Raw genomic sequence first — 15,254 nt, 5'->3', positions numbered from 1 at the left:
CGTGTTAATGATTCGAATCTTTGTACTGAATCAGGAATCACGAGTCCGAAGTCTCAATTAACCCGGATTTTTAGAGTCCTCTGACTGGCTGCTGCTAAGTACACAAGGTGAGTGAGCAGACTCACTGACAAGAGAATTAAGAGAGAAGGATTTATTTATTTACAGAAGATGTGTGCACGGAAGACAAGTGATATGTGGATGCATTTTCATGCAGTAAATCAGTCGCAATCAGAAGGTCAGTACAAGTGACTCAAGTGACTCAACTGACCCAAGTGAACCGGATCACATTACTGAGTGACTCAGATTAACCCGAGTCCATAAAATGAACCGAATTTACCACCACTATTACATACTCAACTCAAACTCAAAAGAAGCTTTATTGGCATAACAAATAAGGACATTCGTATTGCCAAAGCAAGTTACAGAGAAATATTAAAAATAACAATAATAAAGAACAAATATATACAAAACAGTTACATGTGCAAAAATATTATAAACTAGAATAAGATATTAATAAAAACAGTGCAAAATAAGAACAATAAAAATTATAATATTTACATTAATGAGGTAGTAAAAACGATCAGTTTGTGTGTGCGTGTGTGTGTGTGTGTATGAGACATGGTCACCCACTGTCCCTCACCTGGTGGCAGGTGTGTGTATAGAGTGCTGCTAGTGTGCAGCATACATACAGGTCCTTCTCAAAAAATTAGCATATTGTGATAAAGTTCATTATTTTCCATAATGTAATGATAAAAATTAAACTTTCATATATTTTAGATTCATTGCACACCAACTGAAATATTTCAGGTCTTTTATTGTTTTAATACTGATGATTTTGGCATACAGCTCATGAAAACCCAAAATTCCTATCTCAAAAAATTAGCATATTTCATCCGACCAATAAAAGAAAAGTGTTTTTAATACAAAAAAAGTCAACCTTCAAATAATTATGTTCAGTTATGCACTCAATACTTGGTCGGGAATCCTTTTGCAGAAATGACTGCTTCAATGCGGCGTGGCATGGAGGCAATCAGCCTGTGGCACTGCTGAGGTGTTATGGAGGCCCAGGATGCTTCGATAGCGGCCTTAAGCTCATCCAGAGTGTTGGGTCTTGTGTCTCTCAACTTTCTCTTCACAATATCCCACAGATTCTCTATGGGGTTCAGGTCAGGAGAGTTGGCAGGCCAATTGAGCACAGTAATACCATGGTCAGTAAACCATTCACCAGTGGTTTTGGCACTGTGAGCAGGTGCCAGGTCGTGCTGAAAAATGAAATCTTCATCTCCATAAAGCTTTTCAGCAGATGGAAGCATGAAGAACTCCAAAATCTCCTGATAGCTAGCTGCATTGACCCTGCCCTTGATAAAACACAGTGGACCAACACCAGCAGCTGACATGGCACCCCAGACCATCACTGACTGTGGGTACTTGACACTGGACTTCAGGCATTTTGGCATTTCCTTCTCCCCAGTCTTCCTCCAGACTCTGGCACCTTGATTTCCGAATGACATGCAAAATTTGCTTTCATCCGAAAACAGTACTTTGGACCACTGAGCAACAGTCCAGTGCTGCTTCTCTGTAGCCCAGGTCAGGCGCTTCTGCCGCTGTTTCTGGTTCAAAAGTGGCTTGACCTGGGGAATGCGGCACCTGTAGCCCATTTCCTGCACACGCCTGTGCACGGTGGCTCTGGATGTTTCTACTCCAGACTCAGTCCACTGCTTCCGCAGGTCCCCCAAGGTCTGGAATCGGCCCTTCTCCACAATCTTCCTCAGGGTCCGGTCACCTCTTCTCGTTGTGCAGCGTTTTCTGCCACACTTTTTCCTTCCCACAGACTTCCCACTGAGGTGCCTTGATACAGCACTCTGGGAACAGCCTATTCATTCAGAAATTTCTTTCTGTGTCTTACCCTCTTGCTTGAGGGTGTCAATGATGGCCTTCTGGACAGCAGTCAGGTCAGCAGTCTTACCCATGATTGCAGTTTTGAGTAATGAACCAGGCTGGGAGTTTTTAAAAGCCTCAGGAATCTTTTGCAGGTGTTTAGAGTTAATTCGTTGATTCAGATGATTAGATTAATAGCTCGTTTAGAGAACCTTTTCATGATATGCTAATTTTTTTAGATTTTTGGGTTTTCATGAGCTGTATGCCAAAATCATCAGTATTAAAACAATAAAAGACCTGAAATATTTCAGTTGGTGTGCAATGAATCTAAAATATATGAAAGTTTAATTTTTATCATTACATTATGGAAAATAATGAACTTTATCACAATATGCTAATTTTTTGAGAAGGACCTGTACATACTCACACAATCGTTCACTTACCTACACACATACTCACACCCACGGGAAATCTAGAGCAACCACATTACCTCCTGCGTGTCTTCAACAGTTAGATGAAACCAGGAGTACACTAAAGAACCCCACATGACATATCGAGAACATAATACAATTCTCACAAATGTTGGTAGGAGGTGAGGATTGAAACCAAGTTTATTATTAATAATAATAATAACAACAATAATAATAACAACAATAATAACAATATTAATAATAATAATAATAATAATAAACAGACAATTACTATTTTTGTCTCTGTATTAATGTGACCGTATATGTGTGACTTTTATTTTGAAACGATGCACAACCGCGGCGAGCTTGTGTATGCTCACATGCTAGAAAACTAACGCTAAAGCTTCCAACGTTTTAATGACGTTTTAATAAAACAGGTATGTGTTGTCTATCAAGTGATGTATAAATAAAGTAGGTAATTAAAACTTAGTGTTAAATTTATATTATAATGTGTTAATAAAATGTTACGTTAGCTTGTTAGCTTATTTTAAATAGCATTCAACAGCTAGCTTATAATAGAGTTAGCATAAGAGTTGTACTTGTGTGTGTTACTCTGACTGCTGAACTGTAAATGTAAGCGGAGTGTTTTATGTGTATTAGGAAGCAGTTTGAAGTCTTTGAAACTTTTTGTTGGTTAATAATAGTATTAAGAATACATACATGTTTTGTGTTAGGTTACAGAATGAGTGGAGTTGTGATGGAAAAGGACGCGCGGGTGAAGAAGACGGCAGCGCCATCAGTCACCCAGATTAATGCAGAATATGTTACACAGGTAGTTATTGTAATAAATAACACGTGTGATTTATAATGTCTGCTGTAGTTGGGTGAATTGGCTCAGATCACATAAAGAAACGTCCACCAGCGTTTGCTTTAGCTTGCAGTGTACTTGCACTCGTTTACCATTTTTTCTGATGCATCTATTATAACTGTAACTGTACCAGTGACTGTAGTTCATCTGCTGCCATGTACAGTTTGCCAACAACAAACTGCATCTTTCCTGTGGACCACCATCACACCATCAGCGAGCAGTTAGAATTTGAATGATTTTTCTCAGTACAGCAGAATCAACCTACGAAACATGCAGTTAAAACAGCAGTGGAGTGAAGTTAGCATGGGTACTTTAACTGGCCTTTGGATTTGCAGCCATACACAGAAGGGTTTGATGCACTGTGTTTAGTGCCACACTCACCTCCTCACCAGTATTAAAATGACCTGCAATTTAAGCCACAGTTCTCTTGGTCCATACCAGACACCTTAGTCTTTATCTCCTTTAGAATCAAAGAGTCTTAGACCATGACTGCCTGACTGTTTGGAGATTCTTCGACTTCTGTATTCTGGCCGTAACGATTTGGTCTTTTGTCAAAATCACTCAGATCTTTATGGCTGTTTTTCACCGCAAGTGCACTACAGGTAACAACCATAGAATAGAAGGGAATGCCTTTATTTGTCATATTTACATATACACGTGTACAGTACAGCAAAATTCTTTTTTCGCATATCCCAGCTTGTTTTTGGAAGCTGGGGTCAGAGCGCAGGGTCAGCCATTGTAAGGCGCCCCTGGAGCAGACAGGGTTAAGGGCCTTGCTCAAGGGCCCAACAGTGGCTGCATAGCAGAGCCTGGATTTGAACCAGCAATCTTCTGAGCCCAAAGCTGAAAGCTCTACCCGCTAGGCTACCACTGTCCCATCAGCTTAACATTATGCAGTACCTTTGATTGGCCATGGGGTGGTGCTACTGTACTCTCTAACTCTGTAAATTATTTATCACAAAGTGTGTGTTGTGTTCTCTGTTTTAGCTCGCAAATAAATATTGGGCTCCCCATGTCAAGAATAAGCTGCCGTTTGATTCTAAGGTATGTGCCACACTCAACTGTATTACCATGGTGGAATTTACTGTTAACTGGCATTTAATTGTTACTGTTATTATTTTATTAATATATGCTTACTTCAGTTCAGTTATTGCATTTTTTCTGTTTATAAATGACAAACATTAAAAGAGTGTGCATTTTTACACAGTGTTTGGCAAATCACTAATCTGTGCCCTGAAACAAACCAGGTTTTTTGTTAACTTTTGTTTGATGGACAAGTGGCTCATAAGTTGCCGATGCTACCTTATTAATTCAAAATCAAATCTACAACACAGTCTGAATACCCTCTGAATCCTCTGTATATGTGTTACTAAACACATATTTATATTAAGATACAGAATTTGCTTCTTGTGGTTGCTTTGGGTCTGAGTATATTTCTGGTAGTAATGTAGCACTCGGTTAAAATCCCCAGATGTCTTTCAAACTAACGTCAAAGACCCACTCCTTCAGAATAGTTCATTACAAATGTATAAAAAGTTTGACTTTTTCCTACAGTATATATCATTATTTATATGCCGACCTACAGTACAACCAAGCTACTAACACTTACATGTTTTCTTTTAGGTCGTTGAAGATGTCTATCAGAATGAGATTGTCAATTCAAAGTAAGTCACTTAGAGTTCATGTGCAATTAAAATATGTGTTATTTTCAAAATAGTTTTGTCACTTTATTTTTTCCTGTGTCTTTTTCCAACTATGACCAATTCCTATTTTGTCTTTTAGGTTTGCAATCAGAAAAATCATGTTGTTGGAATTTAGGTAGGTCATTTATCACCATCATAATCTTCTTTACCTTGCATAGCTTGTCTTTTTGGAGTACATTTTAATTACTTTGCTTTTTTTTTTGTAGTCAGTACCTTGAGAATTACTTGTGGGTCAACTACAGCCCGGAAGTGTCCAGTAACAGTTATCTAATGTCCATCTGCTGTATAGTCAATGAGAAGTTCAGAGAGAATGTTCCTGCCTGGGAGGTGAGTGTCAGTGACCCGGTGTTTTTCATACAGTCACCGTGTTTGACCTGATTATTTAATGTGTTTTTTTTCCTTTCTTACTATTTAGGTTTTTAAGAAGGCGCCCCAACATTTCCCCTACTTTTTTAAGTGTGTAATGGAATCTTGTTTACAAGGGGAGAATCTTGGCCTGTCATTGCGAGAAGAGACCATTTTACTACTCTTCCTTGATCACTGTTTTAACAGTCTGGTTAGTTTTAATTTTTGTAATAATTATTATGTATTTGGTTCTCATTTCAGCGCGGTGGTAGCTCAGTAGTTCAGGTGCTGGACTAGTGGAAAGTTGCTGCTAAATGCTGTAAATGTGATGTTTATTCATGTCCACTAGATGGCAGGATTGATCTATATAAATGAGCTATATAAACGTAATATCCCAGTAATACGTGACAATTCACCAGTAACCCCATGTTAATAGCTTAAATCTTTTACTATCTGACAAGAAAATTTAAGTATAAGGCAGAACATTTACTATCCAAAGCAACTTGCAGTTAAATTCCCATTGAGAATCGGCGTTTTTTTATGGACACAACAGTAGCAGTGTGGTGGTGGAGTGTGGACCCTTTACCTTGTCCAGTACCGTACCACTTTGCCATCACAATCCAACTCCCTATGGGCATTATATTCTGGCGCATTAATGTTAAGATGTGTATATATTTCCCAGATTTTTTTTATTCAGATTAAAAATGTTGATCTTAGTTCTGTTTTATTGCTGCTGTTTGGCCACTTAATAAAACACATGGTAGTGAGAGAAAAAAAATCTCTAATACGAACCAATGCAGCCACTGCTTTAAGTTTAGCTTGTAAGCTAAAGGCTTTAGGAAAGCAAAGTTTTAATTTATCATAACCAAAGGGGGAATACAGTTATAAGTAAATAACATGAATTATCCTGTTACAATACCTTGTTTCAGTTCACAAAAATACATGGTAGTTATATGCTAGTAAAAAAAATTTTTTTTAAATCACCTTTGCTCCAGTGGTAAAACCTTCATTTTTAGCATTTTAACACCAGTTAACACCAGTTTTTTTCCTACCATACACAGCTTGTGCAATACTAATGCTGCATGAAAAGATGTGATTTTTCTCTCTAATCTTGTTGGGTTTGCCCCCCTCTTTCTCTCTCCTTTTGACAGGAAGTGGATCTTATTCGAGAACAGGTACAGCAGCTCATATCTCTGCCCATGTGGATGTGTCTCCTCCCGGTGAGAACTGCAGCACCTCACAAACACAGTACATCAACATTACAGCTTTGTAACCTTTGGTTCTTTAATTTTTAATTGTGCGCTTTGAATACACAGCAGTAAAACTATGGGGTTTTAAATCTCAGTGGTGCTATTGGCTAATATAAGATAATAAATAAGATAAGATAATATAAGGCAGGTTGCATCAGGAGGGACATCCGGCGTAAACCTGTGCCAAGTCTTGTGGACCAGGCTGATCCACTGAGGTGACCTAAATACAGGAGCAGTCGAACAAAAAGAAAAAGCTATGAGTCTTAATTAAGAGTATTAAGGGTTAATAAAAAAATTAGCATGGTCACTATGTTGTGAGGACACACACACAAGGATGCTTTTGGCATCCATTGCTAGTGAGTTGTAGGCATGTTTGTTAATATGGGTTTCCAACGGGTGGGAAGAAGAAAAGAATGTCCATCCACATCATCCAAAAGTTAAATATGCATAAGAATATCTTTTACAAGACAGCAGAGCCAATGGTATAGAGTAAGTTTATCTTAATAATTTATCAGTACATCTGAGGACTGTGGTAATATTCCTGACTGTGTAGGTTTAACTGATGTGTGGATTTTTTTATTTGTGAATCACTAGTGCAGCTGTCCTAGAGCATTAAGTTCAGTTCAAAGCAAGACAGCATTTTTAACAAATTTACTTGAAGGTGCAACACCACTGTGCATTGGAAAATCAAATACCACTGAAAACTCTTTTTTATTTTTTTACTGAATATGTTTTTAAACAATATCTTAACATTTTATTTGCAATCAATGATTTAAGTGTCATGTTGATGTGTCATCATGTTTAATGTTTTTGGTCTGTTGGTCCTGGATTCTGTAAAGTTGCTTTGAGAATGTGTCCATTGTAAGAAGCGTTATACAAATAGATTTGACTTGCCCAACCTTTACCCTGTACCTTTTTGCTGTTCTGAATCATGTCTCAAATATTAGAAACTAAACTGCAATTTTCCATTTTTACAGTCAAGACTCCAGCATGAGCTGAAAAAAGTACCCAAGCTGCAGAAGTTCTGGAACCTCATAAAGAAGAATTTTGAGAAAATGGATTTGCTGGCTGCAGAGCAGTATGGAACCTCTTTTTCTCTTTGTTAAGCCTACATAAAACAAAGGCTTATTAAATAAACCAGTTTTAGTGTAATTTAAAACTCATATCTTTATATTGGCAGAGCCAAAAGGGAACGTACCTTTCTCTCCGCACTCATAAAGAAATTTCTTGCTGTGTTGATGTCTGTTCCAGGATCAGGTAAGTCTTATTCATGTTGGCTTTTTGACAGAAAACTTCTTTAGTCATTTTGACAGTCTTTTTTTTTTTCCTTCTTTAATTGATTCATTTTAGACCTGAATCCAGAGCTTACACTTTACATTAGTAGGAAAAATAAATTAAAAAAGTACATTTTTATTCATGACCAAATTAAAGGTGATTATTCAGGGCAGCATGGGTTCTGCACAATACTAGAACGGGTCTTAGTGAACTTGTTTCCAACTTGCTTTCAGTCACTGTTTGTTAGCAGTTTGGCACATTTTTTTCTGTGGTTACTTCAGTTTCCCTCCACCTACCATAGCATGTCATTAGGTGGATTAGCTGCTCTGATTTTATTTGATGTCTCTGCTCTCTTTCATGCATCCTAATTGTTGCTGCAATAGGTCCAGTACTTTTTTTCTAATTATCTAGAATCCAGTTATCCTCAATGCGGTGGCAGTTATTTTCTTTCTTTGTTGTCTAATCTGATGCTGTAAGACTCCAGCTAATGCTACTGGCTCTTTTTTAGCAGTCTAATGCAACCTTTTTCCCTACTTACCTGTGTGCATGTGACAGGTTGGCCAGCACGTGCTTACTTTCTTTTTATTTTATCCCAAAGCTCTTTGTCCAGTCTGGTTTTGTTTTATTTGTTTTTACTTACATTTACATTTTTCACTTATGGCAGATAGCAGACACTTTTATCCAAAGCAACTTAGGCATTTTAATAAATATAATTTGGCAGTAGTGGGACTTGAACCAGTGACCTTCTGATCACTGAGCCAGCGCTGCTCATTGTCATTTTTTCCTTTACTATTTCAGGTCCAATTCCTATGGAGAAGGTTCACTACTGCGAGAGATTTATCGAACTTGTGATTGATCTTGAGGTAAGAACAACACATTAATGAAGCTGGCATTAATATTGCTTCATTAATAATTGTTTAAAGCAAAACTAATGCAGCTCTTATGAGATTATTCAAGTTCTCATATAAATCACACACCTTAACATCTTGTTAATGTGTTGAACTTGAATATTAGGCCCAAAAATAGGATTGTTTTTAATGTGTATAACTGTCTTATCATGTGCACACATAATCAGGTTAAGAAAATGCCTGTAGCAACCAAAGCGCACCAGTAAGTACAGGCACTTCAGCTAGCTCTTTTTAGAAGAAAGTACCCTTGCGTTAACTCTGCTTCTTACTGACCGACATAAAGTGGTGATGAATTAAAATGTGTGCCGCACAATTGTAGGATTTAAACAAATTAGCTTCTGGTTAATCATTATTTGTTTAACAAAATGGTATCTATATAGCCTGCTGTATAGCTTATAGCTTCTAGTATCAGTACTGTAAAAAAGAAAATATGGAAAAAGGACAAAATGACTAAACGATAAAGTGCAGTTTATTGAATTTGTTGGATAAGCTCATGTCACTGGTGGGTAGACATTACTCATGCAGCTTACCTCACTCCCAGTGACCTTGTTCTTTCTCAGAATGTCAGTTTCATCCCACACTCATCCCTTTTTATATGCCACATGTATATGCCTTGCAGGCATTTTTTCTGTCTTACTGTTGACGGAATTTGGCACAGTATGTGCCAATTTGCAATCTCGGTACCAGTCTCTTCTAAATATTAATCCACAAAGTCTCACTTCATGATTTCATTATGCCATAAAGAGGACTGGATCACCACACATATTGCTGTATGATCACAAATTAATTTCTCTTTATAGTTAGATGTTTTATAATTGTGTGCAGTCAGTAAATATGCAACTGGTTTACCTTTACTATGTTTTTTTATTTTTATTTGAAAACAAAACAATTATTGGTGCTCAGATGGCACAGTGGTTTATTATGCTAGCCCACTATCAGCCGACTGTGTGTCTACACAGACGTGATTGGCTATGTCTGTGAGATGCGATGAATTGTTGCCCTAGGGTATTCCTGCCTTGCCCCCAGTTTTTTCTGGTGGAACCGAACCTTTCACACAGCTGTCTTATGTTTCAAAAAACAAAAATAATTTAAATTGTTCCCATATGTCACTTGAAGTTGATTAATCAGTTTCAGTTTGTCCTAAAACAAAGCATGTATATTTGAACCAGCCCCGGTTCTGGACTGCTTTGCTTGGGGGGGCAAAGACACAATTTGGGGGGGCAATGCCCCCCTCAGCCCCCCCTAGCCCCGGTTCTGGACTGCTTTGCTTGGGGGGGCAAAGACACAATTTGGGGGGGCAATGCCCCCCTCAGCCCCCCCCCCTAGCGCCGGCCCTGATTTGAACTCTCAAAGATGAGGGCATTGTACTTCTTGTTTTTACTTGTCTGATTCAAGTTAAGTCATGAGAAGCACAGTAGGTGCTGAAGCAAACAGTGTTACTTTAAAGAATGGGAAAATTCATTCTTTTGCAGTGCTTAGTTGAACTGATTCGATTAAAGATAATATATTTAGCTTTGTAATAGGGCTGGGCGATATGGAGCAAAAATAATATCTCGATATTTTTTAGCTGAATGGCGATATACGATATATATCTCGATATTTTTTCATCCCATACAGTAATAACAAAAAGACACTTCTGAGACAAAGCTACATGTTCCAAATGTTATACAGGCACTTTTATTAACATTCCGCTGTAGAGAAATTCCTCAAAAATAAACTATTGGCATATATTAAATCAGGGGTCACCAACCTTTTTGAAACAGAGGGCTACTTTAAGGGTACTGAGTAAGCCAAAGGGCTACTTGTAGGATACAAACATCCTGAATGACATAAAGCCTGAGTTATACTTTCGCATCTGAGCGTAGCGCACGACTCAGCACACTGCGCGCGAACCTGTGAGAACGGCAGAAGCATTTATACTTGATGCGTCATTCGTTGCTGTTTTCTCCGAACGACAGGTGGCAGTGCAAAGAAATACCCCCATTCTGCTGAAGCGCAGCGCGCGCGCGATACGCGCAAAGTTTCAAAAATCGGGAGGTGCACGACCTCGCGCCGCGACTGCGCGCGGAGCCATCGCGACTGCGTCATTTTGGGCGCGCGCACCCTCGCGCCAGTTGCGATGCGTGAAGTATAAACCTAGCTTAAGGTTGCATGGTTTACCTTTAATGATAATATTATGATTAATAATACTAATAATAAATATTCATTTATGTGAAGAGACTGTCTGATCACGTTAATTATTTCTTGCAATAATTATTAACAATGATGTACCATGGCAGGAAACACAGACATATTTAAACATGTAACATTATTTATTTCTGAAAGTCAGAGTAATCACATCTCTGATATTTTTGTAAATATTGTTCCTGACAGTTTTGTATGAATGAGCATATTTGTAGCATTTTGATCAAAATCACACAATTTTATTTTTTTTTTATTTTTTTTTTACAAATTATGACTTCTGTAGCATTTTTTTAGGAAATCATTAACAGTCCCATCTTCAAATAATATCCCGTTTGTACTGATCCCGTTTGTACTGATCACTACTTTTGTTTTAGAACAAATCATGAACTCTGTCCCATGTTTATACAAATGATCAGTTAAGTAAGATTTTTTAAAAGCTACGATTTAAATGGACGTTTCTGTGACACGTACTGATCCTCTCTCCACATTGTGCCGCTCTCTGTCGTCGTCCCCCGAATGAAACACACACTTTTCCTCCGAATCATTGTTAAAATATTAAGTTCTCTTTTGCTTTTCTTGTGTGTGTTTTCATTATTATTTTTTCGGGGTAAAACCCGCATCTCGCTCCCCATAGTAGCTGCGCTCGCTCGCTCGTCTCAGCGTTCTGCGCCCGATATAAAACTCCGCACCCAGATCAGATCAAATCAAAGCTCATATAAACATCAAACAGTTTTGTTCTTGAAATGTTATATTCAGTATTGTCATTTTCAAATCTACATCAATGCAAGTGTTATTGATTCAAAGAGATCAACAACGAAAATATCATTTTTAGACGGAGCTCTATAGTCACTAGAGCTGTTTAGAACATGCCCTGCGGGGGAGTCACGTGGTGGGGGAGGGGCGAGTTGTGTTCAGTGAGGGAGAGGGGCGGGGCAGGTGAACATGTGCAGAGACAAACTGGGAGAAGGGAACGACGAACTGTCGGATCTAAATAGAACGCAACATCTACTGTACAGGGGTTGGACAAAATAACTGAAACACCTGGTTTTAGACCACAATAATTTATTAGTATGGTGTAGGGCCTCCTTTTGCGGCCAATACAGCGTCAATTCGTCTTGGAAATGACATATACAAGTCCTGCACAGTGGTCAGAGGGATTTTAAGCCATTCTTCTTGCAGGATAGTGGCCAGGTCACTACGTGATGCTGGTGGAGGAAAACGTTTCCTGACTCGCTTCTCCAAAACACCCCAAAGTGGCTCAATAATATTTAGATCTGGTGACTGTGCAGGCCATGGGAGATGTTCAACTTCACTTTCATGTTCATCAAACCAATCTTTCACCAGTCTTGCTGTGTGTATTGGTGCATTGTCATCCTGATACACGGCACCGCCATTGGATGCACATGGTCCTCCAGAATGGTTCGGTAGTCCTTGGCAGTGGCGCGCCCATCTAGCACAAGTATTGGGCCAAGGGAATGCCATGATATGGCAGCCCAAACCATCACTGATCCACCCCCATGCTTCACTCTGGGCATGCAACAGTCTGGGTGGTACGCTTCTTTGGGGCTTCTCCACACCGTAACTCTCCCGGATGTGGGGAAAACAGTAAAGGTGGACTCATCAGAGAACAATACATGTTTCACATTGTCCACAGCCCAAGATTTGCGCTCCTTGCACCATTGAAACCGACGTTTGGCATTGGCACGAGTGACCAAAGGTTTGGCTATAGCAGCCCGGCCGTGTATATTGACCCTGTGGAGCTCCCGACGGACAGTTCTGGTGGAAACAGGAGAGTCGAGGTGCACATTTAATTCTGCCGTGATTTGGGCAGCCGTGGTTTTATGTTTTTTGGATACAATCCGGGTTAGCACCCGAACATCCCTTTCAGACAGCTTCCTCTTGCGTCCACAGTTAATCCTGTTGGATGTGGTTTGTCCTTCTTGGTGGTATGCTGACATTACCCTGGATACCGTGGCTCTTGATACATCACAAAGACTTGCTGTCTTGGTCACAGATGCGCCAGCAAGACGTGCACCAACAATTTGTCCTCTTTTGAACTCTGGTATGTCACCCATAATGTTGTGTGCATTGCAATATTTTGAGCAAAACTGTGCTCTTACCCTGCTAATTGAACCTTCACACTGCTCTTACTGGTGCAATGTGCAATTAATGAAGATTGGCCACCAGACTGGTCCAATTTAGCCATGAAACCTCCCACACTAAAATGACAGGTGTTTCAGTTATTTTGTCCAACCCCTGTATATCGATATACACGATATTGTCTTATCTTATATCGCGTATGAAAATATATCGATATATCTTTAAAACTCGATATATCGCCCAGCCCTACTTTGTAAACTATGTATTCTATGATGTAATTACTAGTTTAGCTATGAGAATATATTAACTCAGTTGTTGGTTATTGAACTTGGTTGTATGGAAGCTAAAAGAGTGCTAAGCAATATGATGCTTACAAAAATATCTTCACATATGCTTTTACCATGATATACTGTGATGAATTTTGGCAGTATTGACAACCGATAAACCCCATTTATATTTACTTAAAAGTGGTATTTTTCTTTTCTTTTGCTTGCTTTGCTTCATGAGACTGAATACCCGTTGTTTTTGGCAGGCTCTTCTCCCCACGCGGCGCTGGTTCAACACTGTGCTGGATGACTCTCACCTGGTGGTCAGCTGCCACCTGTCCAGTCTCACAAAGAGAGAGAAAGAAGGTCACCTCTTCTGCCAGGTTAGAATTCACTGCATTTCAGAAAAGTTTCTCTTGTGTTTTTCGTATTAATTTGTTTCTATTGAATACTAGCTAAGTGTAAAGAGAGCCCAGTGTAATCTCTCAGTTATTGATCAGTTGTATTGTTTCTGTTTTTTTGTAGCTGTTGGACATGTTAAAATTCTACACTGGCTTTGAAATCAATGATCAGACCGGAAATGCTCTGACACAGAAAGAGATGACCACTCTCCACTATGACAGAATAACTTCTCTTCAGGTACATATTTACTTTTCTGTATCAAAACCTCTGCAGTAATAGTAGAGTCGAATAACATAAACTCAGAAAGAACAAAATTAAGGCTGCTTTCACAGGATAAGCTTTTTGCGCTTGATTCACCAAAAAGGGCAGACTACCGCAGTGTTTAAACTTTTCAGATGATATTCTGTGAAACTGCTGGTTGTGCCTCACATTGACAGTACTGACAGTTTATTTCAATGCTATTTCGTATGTTTTAGTTTATAATTAAAATCCTTGACGATTGTCATCATTTGGAGTTGTGAGAAGGTAAAATCCCAGCAAAACAAAGTCAGTTCAAATAATAAACTTTGTTGGTTTGCTAATCTAAGTGTAAATTAATTCAGAATTAACAGCTACAAAGCCATGACTAGTGATTTCTGGGTAATTAAATCTTTTGTCTAAAATGTAAACCCGGTCTTCCCGTTTCACAGCTTACTAGTTGCCATGCTGTATTTTTACTCTCAATGTCCATTTTTTCATGTAAAAGCTTTCGGCTGATTTGATGCCTTTTTGTGCTGCAACTGCTTTCTTTAAATACCATCAATGATTTTCAATGGGAATGAAATCTGGAGATGGAGAAGGCCACTCCAGGATATTCTAGTACCGATTCCTTAACCAAGCTTTGGTTGACTTGGAAGTGTGCTTGGGAGCATTGTCTTGCTTAAAAGTCCAATTATCAAGGGTCAATTTCGCACAGAAGGCATAACATTCCTCCTTTAACTACCTAAGTATTTTGTGAATCCATGATTGTGAATCCATCTTACTGAGGCTAGGAGTGGAATGAAAGTGCATGGACATTTATCTTATCAAGAGAATTAGATGGTTTTTAATTTAAACTCAAAATGATATCGACTTAACAAAATTATTGTATCAATAGAAATTCTTGCTGTTTACTAAGACCTCTTGTTGTTAATTTTCCATTCAGTTCATTACACAATGCCCTTTAAGCTGAGAGGATTGAATATTTCCAATTGCAATTGTATCACTTGATCAGTTGTGTTTTTCATACATATTATAAATGTTACATTGTCTGTTTATATTATTTTGGTTTTAGAGAGCCGCGTTCGCACACTTTCCTGAGCTTCAGGATTTTGCTCTTTCTAACGTAGCAGCAGTGGACACTCGACAGTCACTCACCAAACACTTCGGTTATCTCAGGTAAGGAGAGAAACAAAAGACCACCACTGAGATACAGGTTTGAATTTCAGCAATAGTGTCGACCAGCCGGACGTCTACACAGACACAGTGCGCTACATCTGAGGGATGTGGGGGATGGCTACAGTGCTGTGGTGGATTGGAACCCTGTCCAAGGGTGTTCCCGTCCCAGTGTTTTCCAGGAAAACCAGACACACCATAACACTTAACAGGATAAAGATGTTAATGAAAATGAATCAATGATAAATGCCA

General features: G+C 38.8%; 1 protein-coding gene across 2 annotated transcripts in view; it reads left to right on the top strand.

The window, feature by feature from the left end:
* Positions 1-2,663: 2,663 nt before the first annotated feature.
* The window catches only part of aqr (aquarius intron-binding spliceosomal factor), a 46,187-nt gene continuing 33,596 nt past the window's right edge, over positions 2,664-15,254 (top strand). The window contains exons 1-14 of one of the 2 annotated variants that reach the window (XM_063007377.1): positions 2,664-2,725; positions 3,023-3,120; positions 4,144-4,200; positions 4,780-4,820; positions 4,939-4,974; positions 5,066-5,186; positions 5,275-5,415; positions 6,356-6,424; positions 7,432-7,532; positions 7,635-7,711; positions 8,528-8,592; positions 13,454-13,570; positions 13,713-13,826; positions 14,902-15,005. In XM_063007377.1, the coding sequence (XP_062863447.1) occupies positions 3,031-3,120; positions 4,144-4,200; positions 4,780-4,820; positions 4,939-4,974; positions 5,066-5,186; positions 5,275-5,415; positions 6,356-6,424; positions 7,432-7,532; positions 7,635-7,711; positions 8,528-8,592; positions 13,454-13,570; positions 13,713-13,826; positions 14,902-15,005 (1,133 nt within the window). In that variant the 5' untranslated portion in view covers positions 2,664-2,725; positions 3,023-3,030. The remainder of the gene's footprint in view (positions 2,726-3,022; positions 3,121-4,143; positions 4,201-4,779; positions 4,821-4,938; positions 4,975-5,065; positions 5,187-5,274; positions 5,416-6,355; positions 6,425-7,431; positions 7,533-7,634; positions 7,712-8,527; positions 8,593-13,453; positions 13,571-13,712; positions 13,827-14,901; positions 15,006-15,254) is intronic. The other variant, XM_063007378.1, reaches the window with a different exon arrangement.

The sequence above is a fragment of the Trichomycterus rosablanca genome, chromosome 13 (assembly GCF_030014385.1).
Source record: "Trichomycterus rosablanca isolate fTriRos1 chromosome 13, fTriRos1.hap1, whole genome shotgun sequence".
In the NCBI taxonomy this organism is placed as follows: Eukaryota; Metazoa; Chordata; class Actinopteri; order Siluriformes; family Trichomycteridae; genus Trichomycterus; species Trichomycterus rosablanca.
This window is presented reverse-complemented; position numbering and strand designations above follow the sequence as displayed.